The sequence below is a fragment of the Tauraco erythrolophus genome, chromosome 1 (assembly GCF_009769465.1).
Source record: "Tauraco erythrolophus isolate bTauEry1 chromosome 1, bTauEry1.pri, whole genome shotgun sequence".
NCBI lineage: Eukaryota > Metazoa > Chordata > Aves > Musophagiformes > Musophagidae > Tauraco > Tauraco erythrolophus.
Genome location: NC_141465.1, coordinates 7,858,437 through 7,881,958, shown reverse-complemented (window position 1 = coordinate 7,881,958; position 23,522 = coordinate 7,858,437). Strand labels below are relative to the sequence as shown.

Genomic DNA, 23,522 nt, shown 5'->3' with positions numbered 1-23,522 from the left:
CCAGCTTTCTGAATTCTTTCTTTCCTCAGTATCTTTCCCAATCCACTCCCAAATACACATATTTTATCTTCCCTCTTTTCACATCATCTTTTCCATTACATGAGCAAAAATGCAACTACTACCCATTTCTCAGAATATTTTTCTTTCCATATACAAAACTGACCTCCATCCCATTTGTTCACAACTTTTTTTCCTTTTGTCTTAAACAACTAAACTTGGTGTAAAATTGTTGACTCACTCCTCATGCCTTATTGACCTGATTTTATTTTTTTTTTTATCTTACTGAATCGAAGCTGATGAACTCAATTGCTCTGATTTCTGGGATAAATTAAAAGAATGTCTTTGTCTCCCATCACTTCCTTTCTTCCCACCATCACTATTCAGGCATCATATAGCTTGGGTCTTAGACCATACTGGGCTGAGCTTGACAACCAGGCTTCTTTCCTCAGTGATACTTTTTCACTGTTGACTGCCTGCTTCACACTTTTTCCATACGATTTATCCACATATGTTACACAAGCTGCCAATAAACATTAGTCAAATGCTCAGAACACAGATTCCATTTCAGACCTATTGGTCAAATTCAAGAAGAGAATTGATGAATTTCTATTTAAGGGGAATAATAATATCCTGGAGATACTACTACTGAATCTATCTGATTTTTTCCTGTGTAACAGCAGCAATGCCATTTCCTGGAATTGTCTCATTTAATTTACTAGCTCAATTCAGATGGAACAAACTTAGCTATCTCCCAGTTTTTAGCTCATGGCACTCTGATGACTCCTGTAATGCTTACTTGAACGATTATACAATTCAAACTAATGGATCTTTCAATAGAAGGGAAAATGTTTTTTGTTTTTCTCCTACCAAATGACCTGCATTTTAAGTGGGCATATCTGACACGAAAGGGTTCATTTCCTACATCCTTCTACTGGTAAAACACTGCCTGCTTCAAAGGCCTTCTCCTACTCTGTTAACTAATGTTTACTCTAAAAGAAGCATCCAGGAAAAGGCAGCAAAATATTTACAGTATTTAACACATCGTTTTATCCATTAAAAATCACAAAAGGAAAGTAACTAAATAATGTTGAAGGACTAGGACAATGAAAAGCCAAACTAAAACCAAGTGTAGCCTTAAAATGAAAGTTCTTTTCCTTTCCCTTTATTCCTGATCTAAAGAAATTCCCAAATTTAGCCTGCAGAGAGATACCAGCTTAGAGTATACCGGAGGCATACTTTCACTAGTCATTTAGCCTCCAAAAGAACAACTCAGTCTTCCACTCCGAACTGTTCAGTTACAATACATTCATTAGAAGTGGTTGGGACTTTGGTTTTCCTTCAGAAGAGTTCATTTAGGTCCCTTTATCTTGTATTTCTTTACTAAAAAGCTTCTGGAAGGTGCAGCCAACTAGTTTCCATGGGAACTGCTATACAGCCATGTAATACTGGGCCTACTAAACTAAAACAGGCACAAGGGTATCAAATCAACAATTTTGGTTGATTTATTGAAGATTGGTGTCAGTAACACCACAAAAGATGCGCACACCTGCAAAAGTTCGGCAAAATAATCTCACAGTCATAAAAATGCTGCAGATGAATGGGGCCTTCAAACAGCATTTCAAAAATAATGAAATGTGAAAAGGACAACAAACTTAAGCCAAAGCACATACTTATGCTTATGCTTCTAATCAAAATCTTATGCTAATAGATACTCTTTTCTACACTCTTGGTTCAAAAGGTGGCACAGTTGTCATGGCAGTACACAGGAACAAGGAGAAACTTTCACCCTATATATGAAGACATTTAGCTTTTTAACCAGAACTACAAAGACTTTTCTGATTAAAATTCTCCTTCATCAGAAAATATCAATTTCACCCAAACTCCTTCTGACTACGCACCATCTTCATCAAATCTGCCAGCAGAAAAAGTACTTCAGGTCCAGCATGAGATTTCTTGTCAAAACCAGAGGCACACGCGGAGAATCCAGCAGCCCAGGCACAGTGCAGGTAAGTGAGATGAGTGCTTGACCAGCAGAAATCCACTGCTCTGCAGTTAGCTTACTATGCCACACTGCCTACTAGCCAGCCAGAAGAAGAGGTTAACCAACTCTGCCCTCACCACCAGGATATAATCTCTACGTATATTTTCTATTATACAGCACTTGGGAGCTTATTAGGTATTCCAGGGCAGGTCTCTCTCCAGCTGTGCTATTGCAGCTCTTCCAATTTAAACAGAGGAAAGACTAGGATCAACTGGCATCTTTCCCTCACTGGTCTAGAGCTAAGATACCACAGTGCAATACCAATCAATCATGAGGTAAACTTTATTCTTACCATCATACATCAGCATATCTACCCCACAACACCACACAGAAATAGTCACCTCAGTTCTGCAGAAATGCTGGTAATATCTATCACCTACTCCCAGGGCTTTTTCTTAGCACTATGAAAAGACACACTGCAAACAAAGCAAAAGAGAATTGAACTCCTCAAAGTCAGGACCACTGTATTACCTCTCAAAACACAAAGCAATACAAAGTGGCCTGTTCTCATAATTATTCGTTCCGAACACTGACAGCAGAGGAAAGTAGGCTGAAGGCAGAGGACTAGTGAGGACTGTGGAGGAGAACAGATAAGCGAAACACAGGAGGGCACAAAAGGATTTAATTATTTAATCTCTTTCTTTTTATGACCAACATTGGTAGGCTATAGGCAGATTACGCAGACTATGCAATTAACTCAATGTTTGTGATGTACAGAAGTCACTGAAAACGACCAGGCATGCTCTCCTGATCCAAGTGCCCAAGGTTCCCCTTTGTGACAGAGATAAACGAAACTGCTGTTTTCAGACAGTTATTTTTCCATGCTAAAAAAGATCCATGAAGAATATCTAAACTAGTTCTGAACTCAAGTAGGGAAAAAAAAAATGAGGAATTCCTGACCCAGCTGTTACCAAATCAAGCAAAAATAAACCTCAGTCAACAAACACAGTCAAAAACTTACTTGAGCAGCTGAAGCAACCGAATCAGGGCCATGAGCTGCATTTCTTAGGCCATCATGTCCAAAGTTCGCTCTAATGCTGTCTGGTGCATCAGTCTGAGCCACTGCAGAGTTTGCTGGCCCCAGTAATGTTTTCCATTTACAAACCGCATCATCTCCTAAGATTTCCATAGCAACAATGGGACCACTCGTTATAAACTGGAGAAGCTCACTGCAAAATGGAAACAGCACATGGTGATCCACGTTACAAATTAAAACCAACAAAAACATATGGTTCAGTAGAGATGATCAGAACTCAACTCAGCAAGGCCTTGAGCATCCTGATCTAACTTTGAAGCTGGCTCTGCTTTGAGTAGGAAGTTGGACTAGGTCATGCACACACATTCACATCTTACTATGATTGTAGAAAAAGAACCACATAACACACACTCACTCAAGCTACTGTGTAGTATGTTAGATTTCAAAAGAATTTTTAAAAGATATTTGCCTGACAGGAAGGTTCCTACACATGTCCCTTCTGCACAGCAGGATTTCAGGAACATCACACATGCCCTGTGTGTGCTCCCCAGTGACACAACTCCAGAACTGCTGTCAGGACATATTGCTTCACTAGCCCATGGATTGCTCTCATGGATTTTGCCCAGCCAAAATCCAAAGTGGCAGAGAAGACAGAAGCAAAGTTTGGAAAGTTTGCAGATGAGCTGGGACTTAACCACAAAGTAAGTTATCATATGCTGGCATAAGCAGAAGTCAACTGATTTTAATAGGATGAATCTGAGTAGGGAGAAAAGATTGTCAGGAGCAGCCTGCCTCCTCTCTTCACCAACTCACTGACATGGAAAACAACCACCCAAAATTGGAAACCCAAACTATATTATATTTAAAAAACAAACAAAACGCCGTAATAGTCTGGACAGAACCAACAAAGGAGAAAGTTGATTCAATGCTTTTGTACTACTTAAAGAAAGAGCTTTACACAATTATAACTGTGGATGTGCATGCTTCTCCAACCATCTTCTTCCTAATGATCATTTATGCAATGATCAGTTGGCAAGAAGAGAAATCCTACTAGTTCTTTGCTAAAGGAATATCAAATTATGAAAAGTTACATAAACATGAAGAAACTACACAGGGAGAAGTTACTGGAACTCGGGATCTGTTGGCCAGAGACTGCTTGTTTAGCACACAGTTAAATGGCTTAGACATACATACACCCAAGAAAAAAGCAATTTCTACAACACTGCTTACTATGCAGACTAATTCTAAATATTAAATAAATTTTTTAAATTAAATTATTTAATATGAAAAACATTATTTTCCAAACAAGTAGAACTGCTATTTTTTCCTACTATTCACTAGACTTATATTGACTCATGATTTTGAAAATTAAATCTGAATTTAAGGACAAGTAATATAATGCTAAATATAGATGAGTCAGAGATTTCACATTTCACTGCCTTGAAGGTTCTTGCTCTATTTGATTTGTAATCCTTTATAACCATTTGTTTCTAATTTAGAGAAAAATCCTATACAGAAGACGTAGCCAATAGAACTGCAGGATGGGAGACAGGCACATCACAGTGGACGAAGGCTACAGTTCCGCAGCTAGTTAGTATTGTTGTAGATAGACATCTGTGAAATAACACTACAGGCAAAATTCTTGCTTGTTTATCAACATATTCAAGCAGGCTTACTCAGCAAAGAAAAGGCAATTCTAAATCTTCCTCTGATCTCCAGCATGGTCAGAACAGCCTGAGGCCACGTCTCCATGAAGAGCTTGAGTTTGGACCCACAATAAATCAGTTGCTGTTGCAGGAGAGCAGCTGGCAGATCCTAATACTCAAGCATTTCATTAGAGTACTGAAAACATGTCTTTTGACCAACTAAGTGTAAATCCAGGTTCCAACATGGCTGAAAAAACAAAAGGCAGAGCTGCACTCTCTTCCTAAAAGAGGCAGACCACCAAATCCAGAGGGAGGAAAAGAAAGTTGTTTGTTGGCACTTTCAGGCAAAGTAGAAACAACACAATCTTTGGGTCATAAGCTTCAATCTGGTCAATCATGATTTTTCATGTTAGGTGGAGCAGTCTAGCATCATGGAAGTTCGACATTTTGTTCAAGGGTAGCAGTACAGTAAACAACTGCCCCACGCACTATCCTTTCAGTTACTTATGATTTGGGGTACTTGCTACCAAATGAATTCTCACAGCTGAGCATTTCCCCCTAATTCTCATTACCTACAAGCTCCACCCTGATCTTGAAGATGCTTCCTCCCTTGGCTTTGAAGTTTCGCCTCACTAGGAACATTTTCACTTCTGAGAGACCAAAGACATTCCCCTGATATCACCAGGCTGTAAAGAGTGTGAGTTAAAACCCTGGATAGCTGAAATAAGGATCTCTCCCTGGAGGAAGATGAACAGGGTGCATACTTTGCAAAGGGCTCCACTCAACTAAGACAAGATCTGATGTTCCCATGGTCCTGCAGTACCACATACGGTAAATGAATCCTGTGCATTCAATAAATAAGCTTAATACATTTCAAGCTGAAATTGATATACCTACTTATAAAAAGGTTTTGATTGATGGTCTACGTAGAAATCAGCTGCTTCTTTTCTGGAAGAGTAAAAAGATACAGACATAGGTATCTAGATAGAGATATACACACAGATATACATATATAGAGAGATATATACATATATAAAAACCCTGAAAACCACAAACTATCATTCATCAACATGTTTCTACAGGTAACGTCTTCCCAAGCTGGATAGCGTGCGGGGTGTTCATGCCCAACAACAGAAACTACATTTAATTTCCCATTATATTTAGTGCAGCTACAGGTGAGGCTTGTAGCTGACTGCTCCTTATGCTCCTGCTCTGCGAAGGAAGTAGTTACTGAAGTCTGTAGCATGGATTTTCAGGGTCGCCGATGGTCCCCACACTCTCAGGTTGAGAAATAAATACAGCAGTGTCACCTTCCTGCCAAGCCATTCACTGTCATGTTGTTTTCGTCTTTCATGTCAGTTTGAGCATGTATGTTGGTTAATGAAGGTTGGTTTTAAAGCACAAATAAACAAATAGAACTTATTTCCCTATCAAGTCCACTGGTGCACAGCAGAATATTGCATAACCCGGTTTCTATTCAGTATCCTCAAATGTTACAAATCACACAGACAGCACAATGCCGTTCAGATTAAAGCTTACTTTCTCCCACAGTTTCCCACTTGAAAACTCAATTTGGTCTTGCACTTCCCCTCAGGGAACACAGCAGTTACTACACACTGATTCCTCCCAAAGCAATGCAGTTTCTGTAATGAGGAAGGGTCCTTACATTGCCAGGCAAATAAAAGCCCCCAGGCATACACAGTATGTCTGTACCACAGCTGTTGGCCTTTACTCAGGTACTGGAAGCAAAAAGACCCCTTTTTCAGACAGCATTGTGGCCCTCTCCAAGCTCTGCATCGCCCCACAGCCACGCTGCTAGCAGCACCGGGCTCAGCTACCCCGCTATGCAAAATTTAGGGACCATGGTGCAGACCCACCATCCACCCACCGGTGGGTACTGTCCTGTGGCTTTTCACCCCACCACCCCCTGCAGCTAGCCAACCTACTCTCTTCCCTGCTTTTTTCTCCAGCTGCTTCTCGTGTTTAACTCTTGCTTACTGCACTGCTTTTTTTTTTTTTTTTTTTGCATGGCAACAGCTAGAAAAATCCATGAGTGTTTTCAAGTCTAGCCCTGTTATTTTGCAGCTTCAGCTTCGAAATTTCAGTTCAGAAGTGCAGGCTTGGTCTTGGCTTCCTCCAAATCCTGGTGTGTACCACTTTCTGAAGCTGGAATTTGTGGAGAAGGACAAGTTCTTCCGGAGAACTGACAGGTGAAAACAAGCAATATTGCTCACCCTTAGTCTGAGTACAAAGTTCATAATCAATGCAGAGCTGCAGGGAGACTAAAAGATTCCCACTTGGAAAATATAGTTTTTACATGCAGAAACAGTCTTCTGATCTTTTCTGGTCTCCATAATTTTGCTTACTTTGAGCAGCCCTCTTTTCTGAAAGAAATTACCTGCATGTTTTTCAAATAACAGATTCTAAGTCTGAACAAAAGCACGGTTCTGTCATCTGCAATGCAACTTTTCACATCTCTCTCCCATTTGCAGTCCAGACCTAAGCCCAATATTGCCAGAGGAAAGAAATAACCTCAAGAAGAAACTAAGAAGAATTTAATTTCCCTAACCTTGGCAGGTATGTTAACAGTCACAGCTTTCTCCAGCATTTTATCAAAATGACCACCTGCTCATTGGAACTGAGTAATTCCTGGTTTGTTGTTTTCAGTTCAGTGTAAGTATGAGTCATTCAAAATTCAAAAGGCACTGACCATACAGCTAATACACTTGCCTTCCATTTCATGACTAAGGCAGAAACATAATTTTAAAATTATGCTAGTCACAAGAATTCTTGCAATCTCAAGCTTCAAACCTACATTCTGCAAATAGTCTTTACAGTTTTTGCTTATAATTCACTATTTCAACAGAAAATCCTCTTCTGAAACTAATTCACCGAATAATTTTGGAAAGCAAATATGAAAATATGAAAACAGATTAAGTATTGTAATTTCTGAATGCAAAGAAATAGTTGAGAGATATGTTTCTGAAACAAAGTGAGTTCTACTACTCAGTTAAGAATTCCTATTGCAATAAACACAAAACTGCAGTTGTGTTGTGTAACTTAGTTCCTTTTTCATTTATCTCTCTCATTAGTTCTCTGCTTTTAAAGGCTGGAAAACAGTGTTCATCTGGGAGTAACAGAGTGAACTGACATATGATTAAATGAAGAGACTGGGGAGCTGACCTATCCAAGCAGGTGCCTGCCCTCATTTTCATATCTTGGCTAACATTTTTACAGAGGGCATGAATCTATTTAATAGTTACTGCCAGACAAATGTCAGTAATAATCCCTTCAAAAAAAGCAGTAGATGATGATGCTGGTTCGAACAAGAATGCCTGCAGAGATCCAAGGGTAGAAGACTTTGGCAAAGCTATAGTTCTATCATTTTAAAATGGCACTGTCCCAAGAAAGAGTATATAGTATGTGGAGAAACCACAAATACTCAAGATGTTATTTTAAATATATCCACTATCACAGCGCAATCTTGCACTTATTAACAATTATTTTCAACTATACAAGACAAGCAGAAACTTTTATACAGCAGTAGGCAGTAAAAGTTCAAGTCTCAAAGTTTCTTCCCTTCAGTGTGAGTCAATTCTAAAGCACATGACTTGGCTCAACAGTTCTTCAAGATTTCAGACAGACACTGAAATACAGAACCACCCAGCGCAACACTTCGGGATCAAATCTCTCAGACTGCAGGAGAGCAAGCCAAAAAAAAGCTGGCTTGAAAGACACTGTGAATTGCAATCAGAATTAGAAACCTGATTGAACTCACAAACTCGAGTTGTTTGAGGGAGGACCTGGGACCAGTATCACCAAACATTGCAGTAAGTGAACGCAGAGACAAGAGGAGAAGTCACATAGCTGTTTTATCAGTATTTTGGAAAGTCAAAAAGGTTTTGAGATAGGGGAAAATTGTTCCTGACCTCACATAGAAACCATAAGAACACATGAAAATGGTTTTATGTAAGACAGATAGCTTTTCTTTTCAAAGACATGTTATATACGAACAGGTTTGGCAAAGCAGCAATGGAGAAATAGTGCAGTAACTTTGGGGAAGTCTTCTAGGGTAAATTACGCTTTCCTTCCTCTGCACCATGCCTTTTTTTAAATCTCGTGGCTCAACAAGATAAGTGGAGAACAGCGAACAACAGTGGGGGGATTAGGAAGATGCATGAGTAAAATCTGTCCAAGCCTGCAACAACATCAGAAGATCATTTGCTTTGCCTGGGACTTCCAGTCATAGAATCATAGAATGGTTTGGGTTGCAAAGGACCTCAAAGATCATCTAGTTCCAACCCCTTTGCCATGGGCAGGGACACCCTCCACTACACCGGGTTGCTCAACGCCTCATCCAACCTGGCCTTGAACACTTCCAGGGATGGGGCAGCCACAGTTTCTATGGGCAACCTGTTCCAGTGCTTCAACACCCTCAACCGAAAAAAAAATTCTTCCTTATATCTAATCTAAATCTCCCCTCTTTCAGTTTAAACCCATTGCCCCTTGTCCTATCACTACATGCCCTTGTAAAAAGTCCCTCTCCAGCTTTCTTCTAGGCTCCCTTCAGGTACTGGAAAGCTGCTATAAGATCACCCTGGAGCCTTCTCTTCTCCAGGCTGAACAGCCCCAACTCTCTCAGTCTGTCTTCATAGCAGAGGTGCTCCAGCCCTCGGATCATCTTCATGGCCCTCCTCTGGACTCGCTCCAGCAGCTCCATGTCCTTCTTGTGTTGGGGACTCCAGAGCTGAACACAGTATTCCAGCTGGGGTCTCACGAGAGCAGAGTAGAGGGGCAGAATCACCTCTCTCGACCTGCTGGCCACACTTCTTTGGATGCAGCCCAGGATACGGTTGGCTTTCTGGGCTGACAGCACACATTGCCGGCTCATGTTGAGCTTCTCATCCACCAGCACTCCCAAGTCCTTTTCCTCAGGGCTGCTCTCAATCCATTCTCTGCCCAGCCTATACTTGTTCTTGAGATTGCCCCGACCCATGTGCAGGACTTTGCACTTGGCCTTGTTGAACTTCATGAGGTTCTCACAGGCCCACCTCTCCAGCCTGTCAAGGTCCCTCTGGATGGCATCCCTTCCCTCCAGCGTGTCCACAGCACCATACAGCTTGGTGTCATCTGCAAACTCGCTGAGGGTGCACTCGATCCTACTGTCCATGTCGCCGACAAAGATGTTAAATAGCACTGGTCCCAGTACTGACCCCTGTGGAACACCACTCGTCAAAAACAAACAAGCTTGGGATCTGAGAGCACAAATTCAGACAATGGATTTACCAAGAACAAACCAACTACTCTAAAGACAATGCTGTTATAATCAGCAATGTGGTTTGTATCAGGCAGCCACGAGGTGAAGACATACAGTCATGTTAGTAGTAAACACTGCTAAATTGCTAAAGCTCTGGTAGTCACCTTGGATTCATACAGAGACATTACATATTTAATCACCCATTTGCACAGAACTTTTTTATACTTAGCTTAATTCTCTACATGCTTTCAGAAACCTACATGATTATGAAACAGATGAGTCTTCCCTCTATTACTCACTGGAATGGATTTGATATGTGAAACAACACAAGATAGTTTCAGAGAACAGACTGGATCGTTGGGCTGAGGCCAATGGCATGAGCTTTAATAAGGCCAAGTGCAGAGTCCTTCACTTGGGGTGTAAAAACCCCAAGCATCGCTATAGGCTCGGGGAAGAGTGGCTGGAGAGCTGCCCGGCAGAGAAGGACCTGGGGGTGTTGGTTGACTACCGGCTTGATATGAGCCAGCAGTGTGCCCAGGTGGCCAAAAAGGCCAATGGGATACTGGCGTGTATCAAGAATAGTGTGACCAGCAGGAACAGGGAAGTGATCCTGCCCCTGTACTCGGCACTGGTGAGGCCGCACCTGGAATATTGTGTCCAGTTTTGGGCCCCTCGCTTTAAGAGAGATATTGAGCTCCTGGAGCGAGTCCAAAGAAGGGCGACTAAACTGGTCAAGGGGCTGGAAAATAAAACTTATGAGGAGTGGCTGAGGGAGTTGGGGCTGTTTAGCCTGGAGAAGAGGAGGCTGAGGGCAGACCTAATTACAGCCTACAAATACTTGAGAAGGGGTGGTGAGGAGGTGGGGGAAGGGCTCTTTACATTAGTGATGGGTGATAGGACAAGAGGAAATGGGTATAAGCTTAGTCAGGGGAGATTCAGGTTGGATGTTAGAAAGTATTTCTTCTCTGAAAGGGTTGTCAGCCACTGGAACAGGCTGCCCAGGGAGGTGGTTGAGTCCCCATCCCTGGATGTGTTTAAGAATAGAGTGGATGAACTGCTTAGGGATATGGTTTAATGGGGATTAGGGATGGTTGGACTCGATCTCTAAGGTCTTTTCCAACCTAAAAATCTATGAATCTATGAACATTCTTAACTGTAAAAATAATATTTAGATACAATAGAGCTAACCTTAAAAATTCCTTACCTTGAAAGCATCATCATTTTGGCCTTAGTTATTGTAAATCCGGCATTAATAATGATATCAATTAATTCTCCAATCTTAGGCATTGCATCAGGTTTAATCAAAGCCAGCGTTCTGGAGGGGGGAGAAAAAAAAGTGGAGAAATACAGCCAATGCTACTTTCCTCAGAGCACTTGATGTGCATGTTGAGTTTATATTCAGATGAAAAAACATCACATCAAAGAGAGATATTCTGCCACAGTCAAACATCCTGGTCTCAGTGTCTCATCAATTTCCATGCTGTTCTTGAATGCCTGTGCAAGACATTATTCTGATAAGAACAAGCTTTGTACATTACAATTTCCTCGGCTTTCTAACCCAAGTCAGCCCACAGTGTTCCACCAGCAGTCATTGTTTACTGGCTTCCTCCCTTCACTCTCAGAGCAAACAAGTTGACCACTTCTTCCTTAGCTAGTGTATATCTCTATAGCTCCTCAATCATGGGTCTGGGTTCAAATACAATTGATTTGTTAATGTCTCCCTATGCTTGCTCAGCTCCCTTTTTTCCTAACATTAATCAATATATACATAAAAATGAAGCTATTAAAATTCTCTGTTTAAAAATACTACTTAAACATGTGCCTCTTCCATAAAACTCAAAGTTAAATGATTGGTTCATTACTACTTTTAAAATATTTGGAGGCCTCAGTGAAAAAAAGGTCCTATTGTGCTCGGTACAGTACAAACACTTCAGGGTCTACAATTTGCATGCCAAATAGCTGACACTGTTAATAGGCACAATAAAAGGTTGGCAGAGGAGGTATTACGTCTCTTACACTGACTGACAGCTATATTCTAAGGGAGACCAATCCAAAAATCTCTACACTCTACCCCACATCTTTGTTTCCAAGTACATCCTGTCTTCTCGATAATTACCTTTTTATACTGTACATCCTCAAGGCCAGGACTGTTTTATTAGTGTGCTTTGCATAGCACCAAGTACACCATCAGCATTAAACATATTATTAATCAAAAATAACAAGCACAAAAACAAGGTCTGTAAAACTGCATTTTCTATTTGCATTCATCTTGTGGTGAGTCAGCTTCATATGTGCTCAGCTTACAAATCAACAGATTTATTCAACCCTGGATCTCAGAAACCCCACATCTCTGACAATCCTAAAGAGCTCTTTCCATCTTTTACACTGTTTCCAATTATGAAGGCTACCCAAGACAGAATTTTTTATTGCTCTACTTCCCTAAAAGAAAGGCAAATAATTGGAAATTTCTCGTTGTATGTACCAGCATAGCATGGAAAACAGCCTTTAGGTTAGCAGCAATATATTCTAGCCAGGGCAAATATGCTGAGCTTACAGGAGATGGATGAACTTCCACTACATTTACTTTGAACCTTAAGTGACCCCAGATCGACAGATTCTTTGGGAACAGACTATTTCACAGCAAATCCAAAGGAAGGGAGGCGTTAGGACCAGGAAATGTAAAGAGGAAGATTTGAAGGTATGTGACACTTCATCTGAAAGTAAGGGAGAAGTATAGATGACTTTCAGAGCTCAGAAACAGACAGAGGCTTCCTCAAGCACAAGGAAGCTCATACACACAGATCAGCTTAGGCCCAGATTCGTTGGGAAACATGATACAGAAGCACTGATGGACTAAGGGTGTAGCCAGAAACTGCACGAGAGTAGTCAACCAAGCCTACAAAGTAAAGCTGGTTTAGCCCTACCTTCAGATCAGGAAAGGCTGACCTCTGGCCAACATTCAACACAGTTTGCCAGCACACTCCATGCAGCCTACGGCCTGTAGCCTGTTCCCCTGTTCCCCAAGGGTTTCACAGCTCCACCTCACTTTGTGATATTATCTATCACACGACAGGGTGTGCCACGTGCATCGAGGCACAGGACGTGGAGCAGCTGCGCGCTGGACTGACGACAGGTACCCATCCAGTCGCACAATGCATGACCTGCATCCTGGCAGAACAGGCTCTCAACTCTGCCGCTTACCATGGACAGCAAGGATGAAACCACTGGAACGAGATCTCCAGTGTCATTCATGTTTCTTTGAGGAATACTTTTTTGAATCGATGTTATTGCATAGACTATTTGAGACAGGCTGCTGACGCTGAAAATAAACTGTCCCTTATTTTGCTAATTTCAAGCTTTCTAGTTAAACTGTAATTCCTAGCAATATCTAATGAAATATTGCATTATGAAGCAGTTTATCTGGAAGACATTAATAAAAACTGCAATGGGCAACTCTTACAACATCTTTTGTCTAACACAGATATATAAACTTAAACATTTCCATGTAAGCTTCTCAGAAGCATGCAGGGTAAGAAAAGCATAATTCAGGATGCTGAAGGCTGTTTTTGAGATTGGATTTTGATTCATGCGCCCTATTTTTAGTTTTAATTAGGACTAGGTTTCTTGTGGTTTGACATGATGCAGTCCGCAACTGTTTGAAACAGTTTCATGTCTAGGAACAAAGGAGAAAGAATGACAATTAAGCTCATTTGCCTACACTTTCAGAGGGACTGTATGACAGTACTCCAATGAGTACTGAAACAACAGAAGATGGGAACTGATCAAAGGAATGGTGCGCAAAGCACGCTGTGGCCATGCTTGTGAGATCTACTTATTTCTAATAAAAGGCCTGTCGCATGTACAGTAGCTTATGTCTTGTAGGGGAAGAAACACTTACTAGGTCAATAACTAGAAACATAAGAATAATATATCCAAATCAAAAAAGAATTCAAGTATTTCTGGTTGAGATATAAGCTTTATAACACTATTTTCAAAACCAGTGATATTAACTGAATCTAAGCATAGCCTACTAAGACAAGACTCACCAGTCAGACAAATGTTTCCCTGAGGTTACAACCACCCAGGATCACAAGTGAAAGACTACAGAAGCAGAAATCCCCATCCCGTGCCAGTGATTCCTTATTTGGTACACTGTAAGTCAGCACATGCTTACTTACCCATTTTAGTCACTGTTTGTGACAGTTCCCTTATGATGCACTGGGAGGGAAGCAGGGAAGAAGAACACCCAAATACGGCTGTATTTAAAAAATGACCCAAGAATTAAGAAAAATGAGTGTAGAAACTGAAACTCCATAGAACTGTCTTAGTAATTTTAGCCTAATTCTAGAAAGGGTCTGCGCAAATCTAGCCTTTTTACACATCTAATTTGTACCTCATGTACCTAGAGTAATATTCATTTGGTTTATTGACAAAAACAAAGGTCCTTGATGCAAAACATGCAAGATTTTTTATATACATTCCTTCAGTCTCCCCTCAAACACCTTTGCTGAGCCTGTCTGCACACATATTCAGTGACTAAAGATTGTATTTCCAAAGTCGACCTAAACTGCTGATAGTTCTGTACAGCACAAAGGGAAGAAAAAGAGAGGGAAACATTCTACCTCATACAACATCCTTAAAATTATTAATAAAATTCCATCTACAGATTATTTTAGGAATTTTCATGTATTGCAGAAATCTTACTATATCTATTTAACTAATAACTGCTGTAAAACCTGCTAGGAACAGGCCAAAAAGACAAACACCTCATATATAACTGTCTTGCCCAAGGACTCTTTTAAAATGACCCTGTTTACCCAGTGAAAGCTTCTGTGAAGAAACTGGATTTTGAGGATCCCTTGTCTGTTTAAGACACCTTTCACTCTGTTCCTTTGGGCTATTCTGAATATGTAACACCACTTGCATATCTATGTTATCTTTCGGCCTACATTCCTAAAATGTTTTCCAAACAGCTGACATGTCATAAATTCCATTTCTTCCTTTTGTAGAGCAGTACAAAAATCCACCTCCTCCCAGGACCACTTCATTGACACAACTATAGTGTTGCCATTTAGGCAGCAACTTCCCTTACAAGAAGAAGAAAATGTCATTTTATCACAAGCTGCCTTTTCTTGGTATAACTGCATTAGCACCAGGGCTTATGCTAGTTTAGGCAGAGCAGGAAATACTATCAAAAGTTAGATTGCTATAAAAACCATAAACAAGACAGATGTAATCTACCCAAGGCTCCACTGAGGAACAGACAGAGTAGCCACATATACAGAAGCTGCCCTCTGGTGTCCTCCACGTCCTTTGCTCCTCTTCCAGCATTCCCAATGCCAGCTTGGAGAAAAAGAACCAAGAGAACTCCTTCTGGAAAGATGTTATGGCAGTTATTTCCAAGGGAATGTTTTTGTGAGGTTGGGGCAAAGATATATGTCAAAACTTGCAGCTCTTCTTGTATGTCTGGTTATGTACAACTCTCAGAAAAGAGTTCAAATTAAGCCTAGTTAGTGGGAAGGAGCAAGAAAGTAAGCAAATAGGGCTCACTGGAACATCATACCTAAAATATTCTGTGCTCTTTTTCAAAATGCTGGAGCAAATTATCAAAATTTATTAATTTACAAATTCAGAGATTACCTGACCTGCAGTCAAACCAGATTTAAATTCCTTGTAAATTAATCTTATTGTTATTTCGTTACACCTCTCCTGATAGTTTTGCTCTTGGATGGGCTCTAAAAGTCTTTTCCAAAGCAAGCCTTTCAACCAAAAGGAGATGATGACTCTTATCTCCATCCGTTATAAACACAATTTGTCTTAACAAAGAAGCCTATAAGTTTTATCAGCAGTCTCACTCTATACTTCCTGTCCACACGCAGGAATCCTCTACAGTGGGAAAAACAATGGGGAATGGGAATGGGCCTCTCCCTCCTGTTCCTACTGTTTTCAGCTACAACTACTAACACAGAGTATATCTGATTGGTGAGGCACTAGGCTTCTGCACAGATGCCAGAGAGACAGGTGCTAGCTTCGCAAGATCCAGGCCTTTCAAGCCCAGCACGCATCAGGGTCATCATATAAATTCTGCCCCAAGGGAATCCACAAACCACAAGAATTCCACTGCTGCCTGCCCCAGGAGAGTAACAAAGCTGAACAGGACCTCGTATTTTCCTCCTCCCCCTCTTCTCTCCCAAGAGACCTAGAGGAGGCAGCAGTTGATGACATGGAGAAGTTGGACTTGTTGATTTATCAGGTAGCAGTGACAATCATGGGTTTGCGGATAAGCAGGGGCCCCTTTGCTTCTCTCCAGCTATCAGTATTCCAGATCATGTCAAACTGCACGCAAACTTGTAGCTCTCTTTTCCTCTCCCCATAGTACAGAAAACTTATCTCATTTCCGCCAAAGAACAACTACTTTGAAACCCCAACCGCAAAGGAGGATTTCAAAAAAACACGCTTTCTTACCTCTCTTTGCGGCTCCCCAGCTTGCGGGCTGTATATTGATCCCCGTAGTCCACTAAGGTTAGATGACGGGAAAAAACAGTAATTTTGTTGCCTACAAATAAATCCTCAAGGTGTAAGCTCTCATACTTGGTGCGCTTCAGAAAAGTGCGACGGTTCTTCACATCATACTGCAGAGAAAAGAACATTAAAATCTACCCAACATGAGATTTACGCTGTGGGCAAACTCAACATAAGTTTTACTCTGCCTTCAGAAATTTCCATAGTACTGCGGGATTTAGTCTGATCACTAAATTGATTTAACTCCTAACCCTTTGAACTTGCAGGTGTACCAAGAAAGCTTAAAAGACTAAACTACAATTACAAGTTTGTTCCATTTCAATAGTCTCAGGCTGACAGCTAGCTTTGCATTTTTTATTTTATCATTTGCTGTGCTAATTCCAGCTGATAAATGGTTCAGGTGCCTAGTGGGTACATCTGCCCAGTCTTGCCAGCAGTTCCCCCTAGCAGATCTATGCTCTTTCACAGACCAATGGCTCGTACCAGGAACGATCAAGATACATACTGTGGCAGATCTCCTCTTTAGGGCATCGTTCCAGTGATACTGTGCTTTATTTGACTGCAGAAGACTCAGAATTAGGGACGGATGAGTGACTGCAACACTAGGTTGAGAAGTTCTCACTGCCTAGGGCTGCAAGCTCAAAAGCCTGTCAGGACAATTCAGCTATGTATCATCATTCCAAGCAAGAAGCAAGACATTAATGTGTAGTTTTCTGGGTGAGCTGGCAAAGCACAAAAGGCAACCTGATGAACGTTTTCTTCACTGCATGTAGGTATTACAGATGCCTTCAGTTTCCTGGGTAAGTGTAATCCTATGAAAAGAAGAGTTTTTCCTCCTCAGAGCAAACTTCTGCTTCTCTGTCTTGAATTACATGTACGGTCCTCCATTGCAATGATATACAAGCTAGAACAGCATTAAAAGAAAGAAAATTTTCTCCACAAATTTTGGAGAAAAATAAAACATTAAGAGCAAAATTACCCACTCCTCCATGTTCTGAAATGTGTGAGCACATCTCTCCTGTTAGAAGACTAGAAAAATTGTATTTTTTTCCAGAATAGCCAAAGCTTTGCAGATCAGAGAATATAAATTATACCAATACTTTTTTCTGCTGAGGCAGGATTATAAGGAAGAATCCTTCCCTGTTGAAATGTCTTTAGCCCCTTATATGTGCTCCTACTCAGTGTCCCCTATTCACTCAGCGTGGCAGGAAAAGAAATGACAACATGCTGAAAAAAAAAAAAATCATTTGAATTCAGCTACTTGTTTTATCCTGGATTTTCCAGGAAGCCTACTAACTGACTAGAGCATATTCAAATTCTTCAATATCTTGACTAAAAATCTGAACATTTTGTTCATTATTTTACTAACAGTTGCTAGAAGGACCTCTGGAGCTGTTTCCCTCTTCTCAAGCAGAAGATGAAGATGGGGGGGGGAGTGGGGAGGAATCTACCTGTGTTAAAGAATTCTTCTTTAGAGTGGAATTTTGGACCTGTTTAAAAGACCTTTTTATAAAGCGAATGATAAGCCACAGCAGAAGAAACATAAAACAGTGTGGACTGTTCCCCTCCTGCCCATATACATTTAGAATCAAGTTATCCAGAACAAAATAGTTCTCTGCTAAGAATCTGTTCTTTTTAAAGATCTGTCCTCTCTTTTTAGGAAATCTCCTGTAGAAAGAAAAGTTGTTCAGGTTTTAAGAATTCCCCATGGGAGTTATTAACTATGGAAAATTCAGAGAATGGGGCATGTCTTCGTCCAGACATCAAGTTTGATCACAAGAGCTGCTTGCTGTCCTTGGATAAAACCCTATGGTGTCTTCTCCAGCTGCAAAGCAAGCTGGAAACTTGTCTCATTATTCCCACTGTCATTTTTCGTCACAAGAACAATGAAGACACGGACTGAGAAAGAGGAGGGAAGCAGAGGACTTCAGATAACAGAAGCCTTCAACATCTCTGCTCCACCCTCAGCTGAGGTGTGTCATAAAGCAGAGCAATGGTCAGGGAGGTGAGAAGAGGGATGAAACCTCTCATAAGCAGGGAGAAGCTGGTTCATATCCATTACCTCCCTTCTCCTCACAAATGTTACAGGAAAGAGCAGGCAGCTGTCATCCCTCAGGAAGATACCAAAAGATTCAGAAGAATTAAGCGGCAATAAAGAGTCACCAAATTCTGCAGAAATGAAAAAAAAAATCCAGAATATAATTCTAAATTTAATCTCTGTCCACAAACTCATCCCGAAACCTGCTTTTGATATATTCTTTCTATAAAAGCGTTACATGTATTTTTGCTTTTTCAACTCCTGTCCTGATCACACACAGTCCGTACACACTCATGACTGTGTACACACAATACTTAAGATATTAACATAAGAGCACACTAGCAAAATGTAAAATCCACAAAGCCATCAGCATTTGATGCTGAATGCGTTAAGAAGCTCGAGAACACCTTGAAAGCTCTTGATTTTGAGACGTCTAGGTGAAATGAACAACAATTTTGCCAACCTACACATCGCTGTGTAGGAAGATTATTACGGCTCCTGACTGATTAGCTAAACTGTCTCTGGGAAATAAAAAATAAAAATCCTCACATTTTGAAAACTGTGCACACACAGGCATCATACAAATAACTAACTTAAAAGGAACAACATCATGACAGAGTTTGTTCAAAGAGACAAAAGTGCAAAGTGCATCTTCTCACACAGGTGGGTACCATGGTTTCAGTGAGAAGTAGTTTGGGTAAGAAAAGGCAGGTTTCACTAGCTTGCTTATTTCTGCATTTCATATTTATAGCAGAAAAACTAAGATTTTATAATGAATTTACTAAGTGTGAATATCTAAATATAGACTATTCCTCAGACCCTTGGGTCTTCATTAAAATCAAAAAAGACTAATCCAAACCATTCACTCATTCCTAAAAGGGAGTGCAAAGCATTGGTTTGTTTACTAGGATTATCTTTACAGTACATGTTACGTTTATAGATATCTGCCTGCTACTGCAAAATGCTTGTTTTAACCTGCTATCAATAAACAAGGGGGATTAGTTGTATGAAGCACAAGTCAGAAAGGTCTGTGCAAGCACCACTGACGGAAAAATTTAGATCCCACAGTCTGAAAAATCCTTCGCTTCATTAAAAGAGCAATTTACCATTTCCTCTAGTTTGATAAGACTCCTGTACATTTTACTTCTGGAATTTTAGCTGAAGCTTATTCCTCTGTTTGGAATCAGCTTGAATTTATGTTTCTTAAACAGTTGGTCAAGGCTGCTGAGTTTCAATTCTGAAACCCAAGTAGAGATTGACTGAAAACAGATTTGTGAAAACAAATCTCTCCACACCGAAGCAAGCTTTGAGGAAAAAAAAAACATAAACACAGATCTTCCACACCCTTCACTGTGAACTTGTATTTTGCTTTTCTTTTAGTTACAGAAACAGAACAAGGTACGTCTTAAATTATGTTTTCCCTACTTGGAAAATTAATAGGCATAGGCAGTGGCTTGTCATTTTACAAACTGTTTAATTGGATATTACAGTTATTACAATAGTTGTTTGTGGGTTTTTTTATTCTTACCATTTCAACTGATCCATCTTTTGGATAATACAGAAGTTCATAACGCCGAAAGAGTGAAGCATTTGGGTCATACCACTCAGCAGTGAAAGCAAATCTGTCATCTTGACTCTGGAAAAGAAAAGGAGGGGAAAGGGCTATTACAGAAAGCAGACGTTTTATATGTAAAAACACACAAATAAAAAAACTTCCTTGCATTTGTTATCAGAAAAGTAAAAAAAAAATCACTAGCAAATGCACCTGCACTTTCTGCCCATTATCATCTGCTCACCACAGCTGGTGACATCTTTTCACTTGTTAGCTATCATCTTTTAAGTATGATGGAAACGGCATGGCAGTTTTCCAGGCGATCTCAGAACTTACTCTGATATCATCAGTCATGAAACGTGGGCTATTGCAGAGGTTGTTGATAGACTTTGTAACTTTGTGAAAGTGTTTGATTTACTTTCATTTGTTAAAAAGGACGTGTTTGCTCAAAACTAAATTATAGAATCTTAACACATTTTCTGCATATCCTAAAAGAAAAAACTTTCCTCTTCCTGAGCAGTCAGTCATATCTGAACTCCTGTTAATGATGAGATAAACATATTCAATTTAATGACATTAGTTTGATTCACTACTTAACTTCCTGATATTTACATAAAGCATAAATAGCCTGATCTCACTTACAACTCATTTTCTGCCCTAAGGAGTGTGACAAGAAAGCTAGACTACAATAATTCTAAAACTGTAGCTACATCCATAGCCCCATAGTTTCTTTCCACTCCTCATCCTTCAGAGGATAACACCCTGCAGGACAGTAAGCACAAAGGTGATGCAATGCATGTGGATCACCTCTCAGTGGTCTATGTTTGTTAGACGGAGCTCTAAATGTTTATTTTCCCCACCTCCTTTAAATATGATTGCTATTCCTGAGGGTAAGCATGGTCTTATCACAGGCTTCCAACTCTGTAGAGGTATCTGTACGCTTCTTATACATCTTAAACATTGAGGTACCACTGGGAGTTCAAGTTGAGCCATGTAGGCTATTTAGTCCTTCAGAGTTTAGAAAACAGCAGCATTTCAGTTGTTTCAAAGCCTGCTCAATAAGCAACAGGGCAGAAGGAGTTCCCATAGGCTTCCATGACTGTTCTGCAACACCATCAGGAAAAGAATCATCATCATTTTCCTAGTGAGTAGCAACAACAGTGATCTCGCCTTTGTTGTCAGTGCACTTTTCCTTTCAGCATCTTCAGCTTAAAACTCACTCAGGACCAAGCGCTTTTGCAGGTTGAACTCTGAGCAAAAGCAGCAGCAAGAAAGAATGAGATAACGAAGACCAATTTCAGAATTTTACAATGTGATGAATGCTTGTACCTGCTCAGTTCAAAGTATCATGGCAAGTGCCCCAAGCTCCTGTTAGCCCTTATGGTACCCCTACACCGCAAAACAAAGATATTATTACATCACAGAAAGACATGCTCAGGGGGAGCAAGACAGTGCTCTGCAAAGGAAGCAAAGCTTTCCGTTCCAACTGTAGGAGTCTGTACAGCACTGAAAGACTTATTTGCACGAGCTACTTTAACTTCTGTGTTACCTCTACACTACGCACTGCAGCCTTTGACAATACGTAAACTCATGTTTTAGGTGCAGCATCCAGCACAAAACTTAACCAGACTCAGCCTGGTTTCTGGCACTTACTTAAGCTAGACATACTTGTGTCTTCATTGCTACTGCCGTCGTTCTGGAGACATGCGAGCCAGAACAAACTCTTTCTCAAGTCAAAACTCGCACCTTGATTTTTCTGTATAGGCACGTTGTTGGCAATGAGCAATAATAAAGGTTGGCAGACAATAATAAATGACTAATTTCAACCTTTATCTTAAATACACTCATACTGCTGGAAGACAAGATGAAACATTTGATTGATTTGACCATCATCTTGTCAAGGATGGATGTTATACAGAAGCAGTTGTCTACCAAAGAGGTTGCCTGAAAAGAAAAAAAGTCCTGTTTCTAGAGTACTACCTCCAGAAGTTGACTAGTAATGTATGAAATAAAAAAAGATGCACCATCCATCAATGCCTCCTCATAATATGAAGACATATATAATTGCATTACTTCATGCTACATATTTCATACCATAGCATCACTTTCAAATACATTTTCTAGGTAGCAGCTGCCAGAGAAGCTACTAATTTTCATTTAAGCAAAATTTCCAAATGCTTACTTCTCTCGGGGAAGTAATGTTTTTATGTGAACAAGCAAGAAAACACCATTAGATTTTTCACTTAGTCACCAGTATCAATCATCGGCACTTTCACGTTTACAGTGAGAAACCCCATTGTGTGTCTTGTCTGGTGAGGAATTGGTCTGCTTTTTTTCTTTTAACACAACCATGGTTTTAAGATCCGCTTGAAATTCATTTTGTAAGGTCTTACTTAATGCCTGAGCTATTCATGTTTGTTATTCAGCAAGCTCTGCTGGCTACTGCTTCTTACTCAGCTGAATGGCAGAAATGACCATTCTGTATTATCTTCTTCTAGCATTGTAAGCAAAGGCAAGGTAATAAATGCTACTTAGACTTGAAAAACACTGCAGTGGTAACCGCCAAACACCCAGTAATGTTACCAGTAAGCAGGAAAATTTGAATCAATTATTATTTTGTACCTGGAAAATAGAGTGAGCTAACGGTTTTCTAAAATTATCAAAACAAAGTCTGTAAAGCTTCTCCTGGGCCATAACTAGAATTTTCTCTGCTTTATGGACATAAAATTATCACTACAAATATTTCTAAAAGCAGAGAACAATATCAGAAGAAAACTTAAGAGCTTATGGGAAACACTAAAAATAATTGGAAACAGATTATGTTTGCGAACAGGTAGACAGTTTCAGAAGCACACCCTGCAAAGTGAAGAAATTCCATATTAAAAGCCAACCAAAGACCCTGCCAAACGAGTATAATGTAAAACACAGTAGAATCATAGAATGGTTAGGGCTGGAAGGGACCTTCAAAGGTCATCTAGTAATTTTACTGTAATTTTACTATTGCAGACTCGTGCAAATAGTCTTAAAACAGATAAAAGATAACCCTGAATACAATCATGACATGGAGTAATAGGAACATATTCTGGTGAGCCCTTACCAAGCATCACTGTAAAACTGCCACTCCAAGTAATCAAAAACACCAACCAATTTGAAATCATAACTATCAACTATCCTGATAAATCAACTACCCTGATATCTGCTGGAAGGCCTACTCAGACAGCCATCCACAGTCCAGGAGGTTCCTTCAGTGCATTGATGATAACTTCCTGATGCAAACAGTGGATGAGCCTACTAGGAGAGGAGCGCTGCTGGATCTTATTCTCACTAATAAGGAGGGTCTGGTTGAAGCGCTGAAGGTCGAGGGTAGCCTTGGTTGTAGTGACCATGAAATGGTGGAGTTCAGGATCTCATTCACGGGCCCAAGATAGTTGGTTAGCCTTCAAGGGCCTCTTCTTCCGAGCTCAAGACCAGTGGTGCATCCCAACAGGTA

General features: G+C 40.3%; 1 protein-coding gene across 1 annotated transcript in view; it reads right to left on the bottom strand.

The window, feature by feature from the left end:
* NME7 (NME/NM23 family member 7) overlaps nt 1-20,386 on the bottom strand; it is an 83,359-nt gene extending 62,973 nt beyond the window's left edge. The window contains exons 1-6 of the mRNA XM_086622821.1: nt 20,369-20,386; nt 20,009-20,116; nt 16,386-16,552; nt 11,125-11,235; nt 5,561-5,611; nt 3,003-3,210 (exon numbers count right to left, since the gene is read on the bottom strand). Coding sequence (XP_086478947.1) covers nt 3,003-3,210; nt 5,561-5,611; nt 11,125-11,235; nt 16,386-16,552; nt 20,009-20,116; nt 20,369-20,386 — 663 coding nt within the window. The remainder of the gene's footprint in view (nt 1-3,002; nt 3,211-5,560; nt 5,612-11,124; nt 11,236-16,385; nt 16,553-20,008; nt 20,117-20,368) is intronic.
* Nucleotides 20,387-23,522: the final 3,136 nt, after the last annotated feature.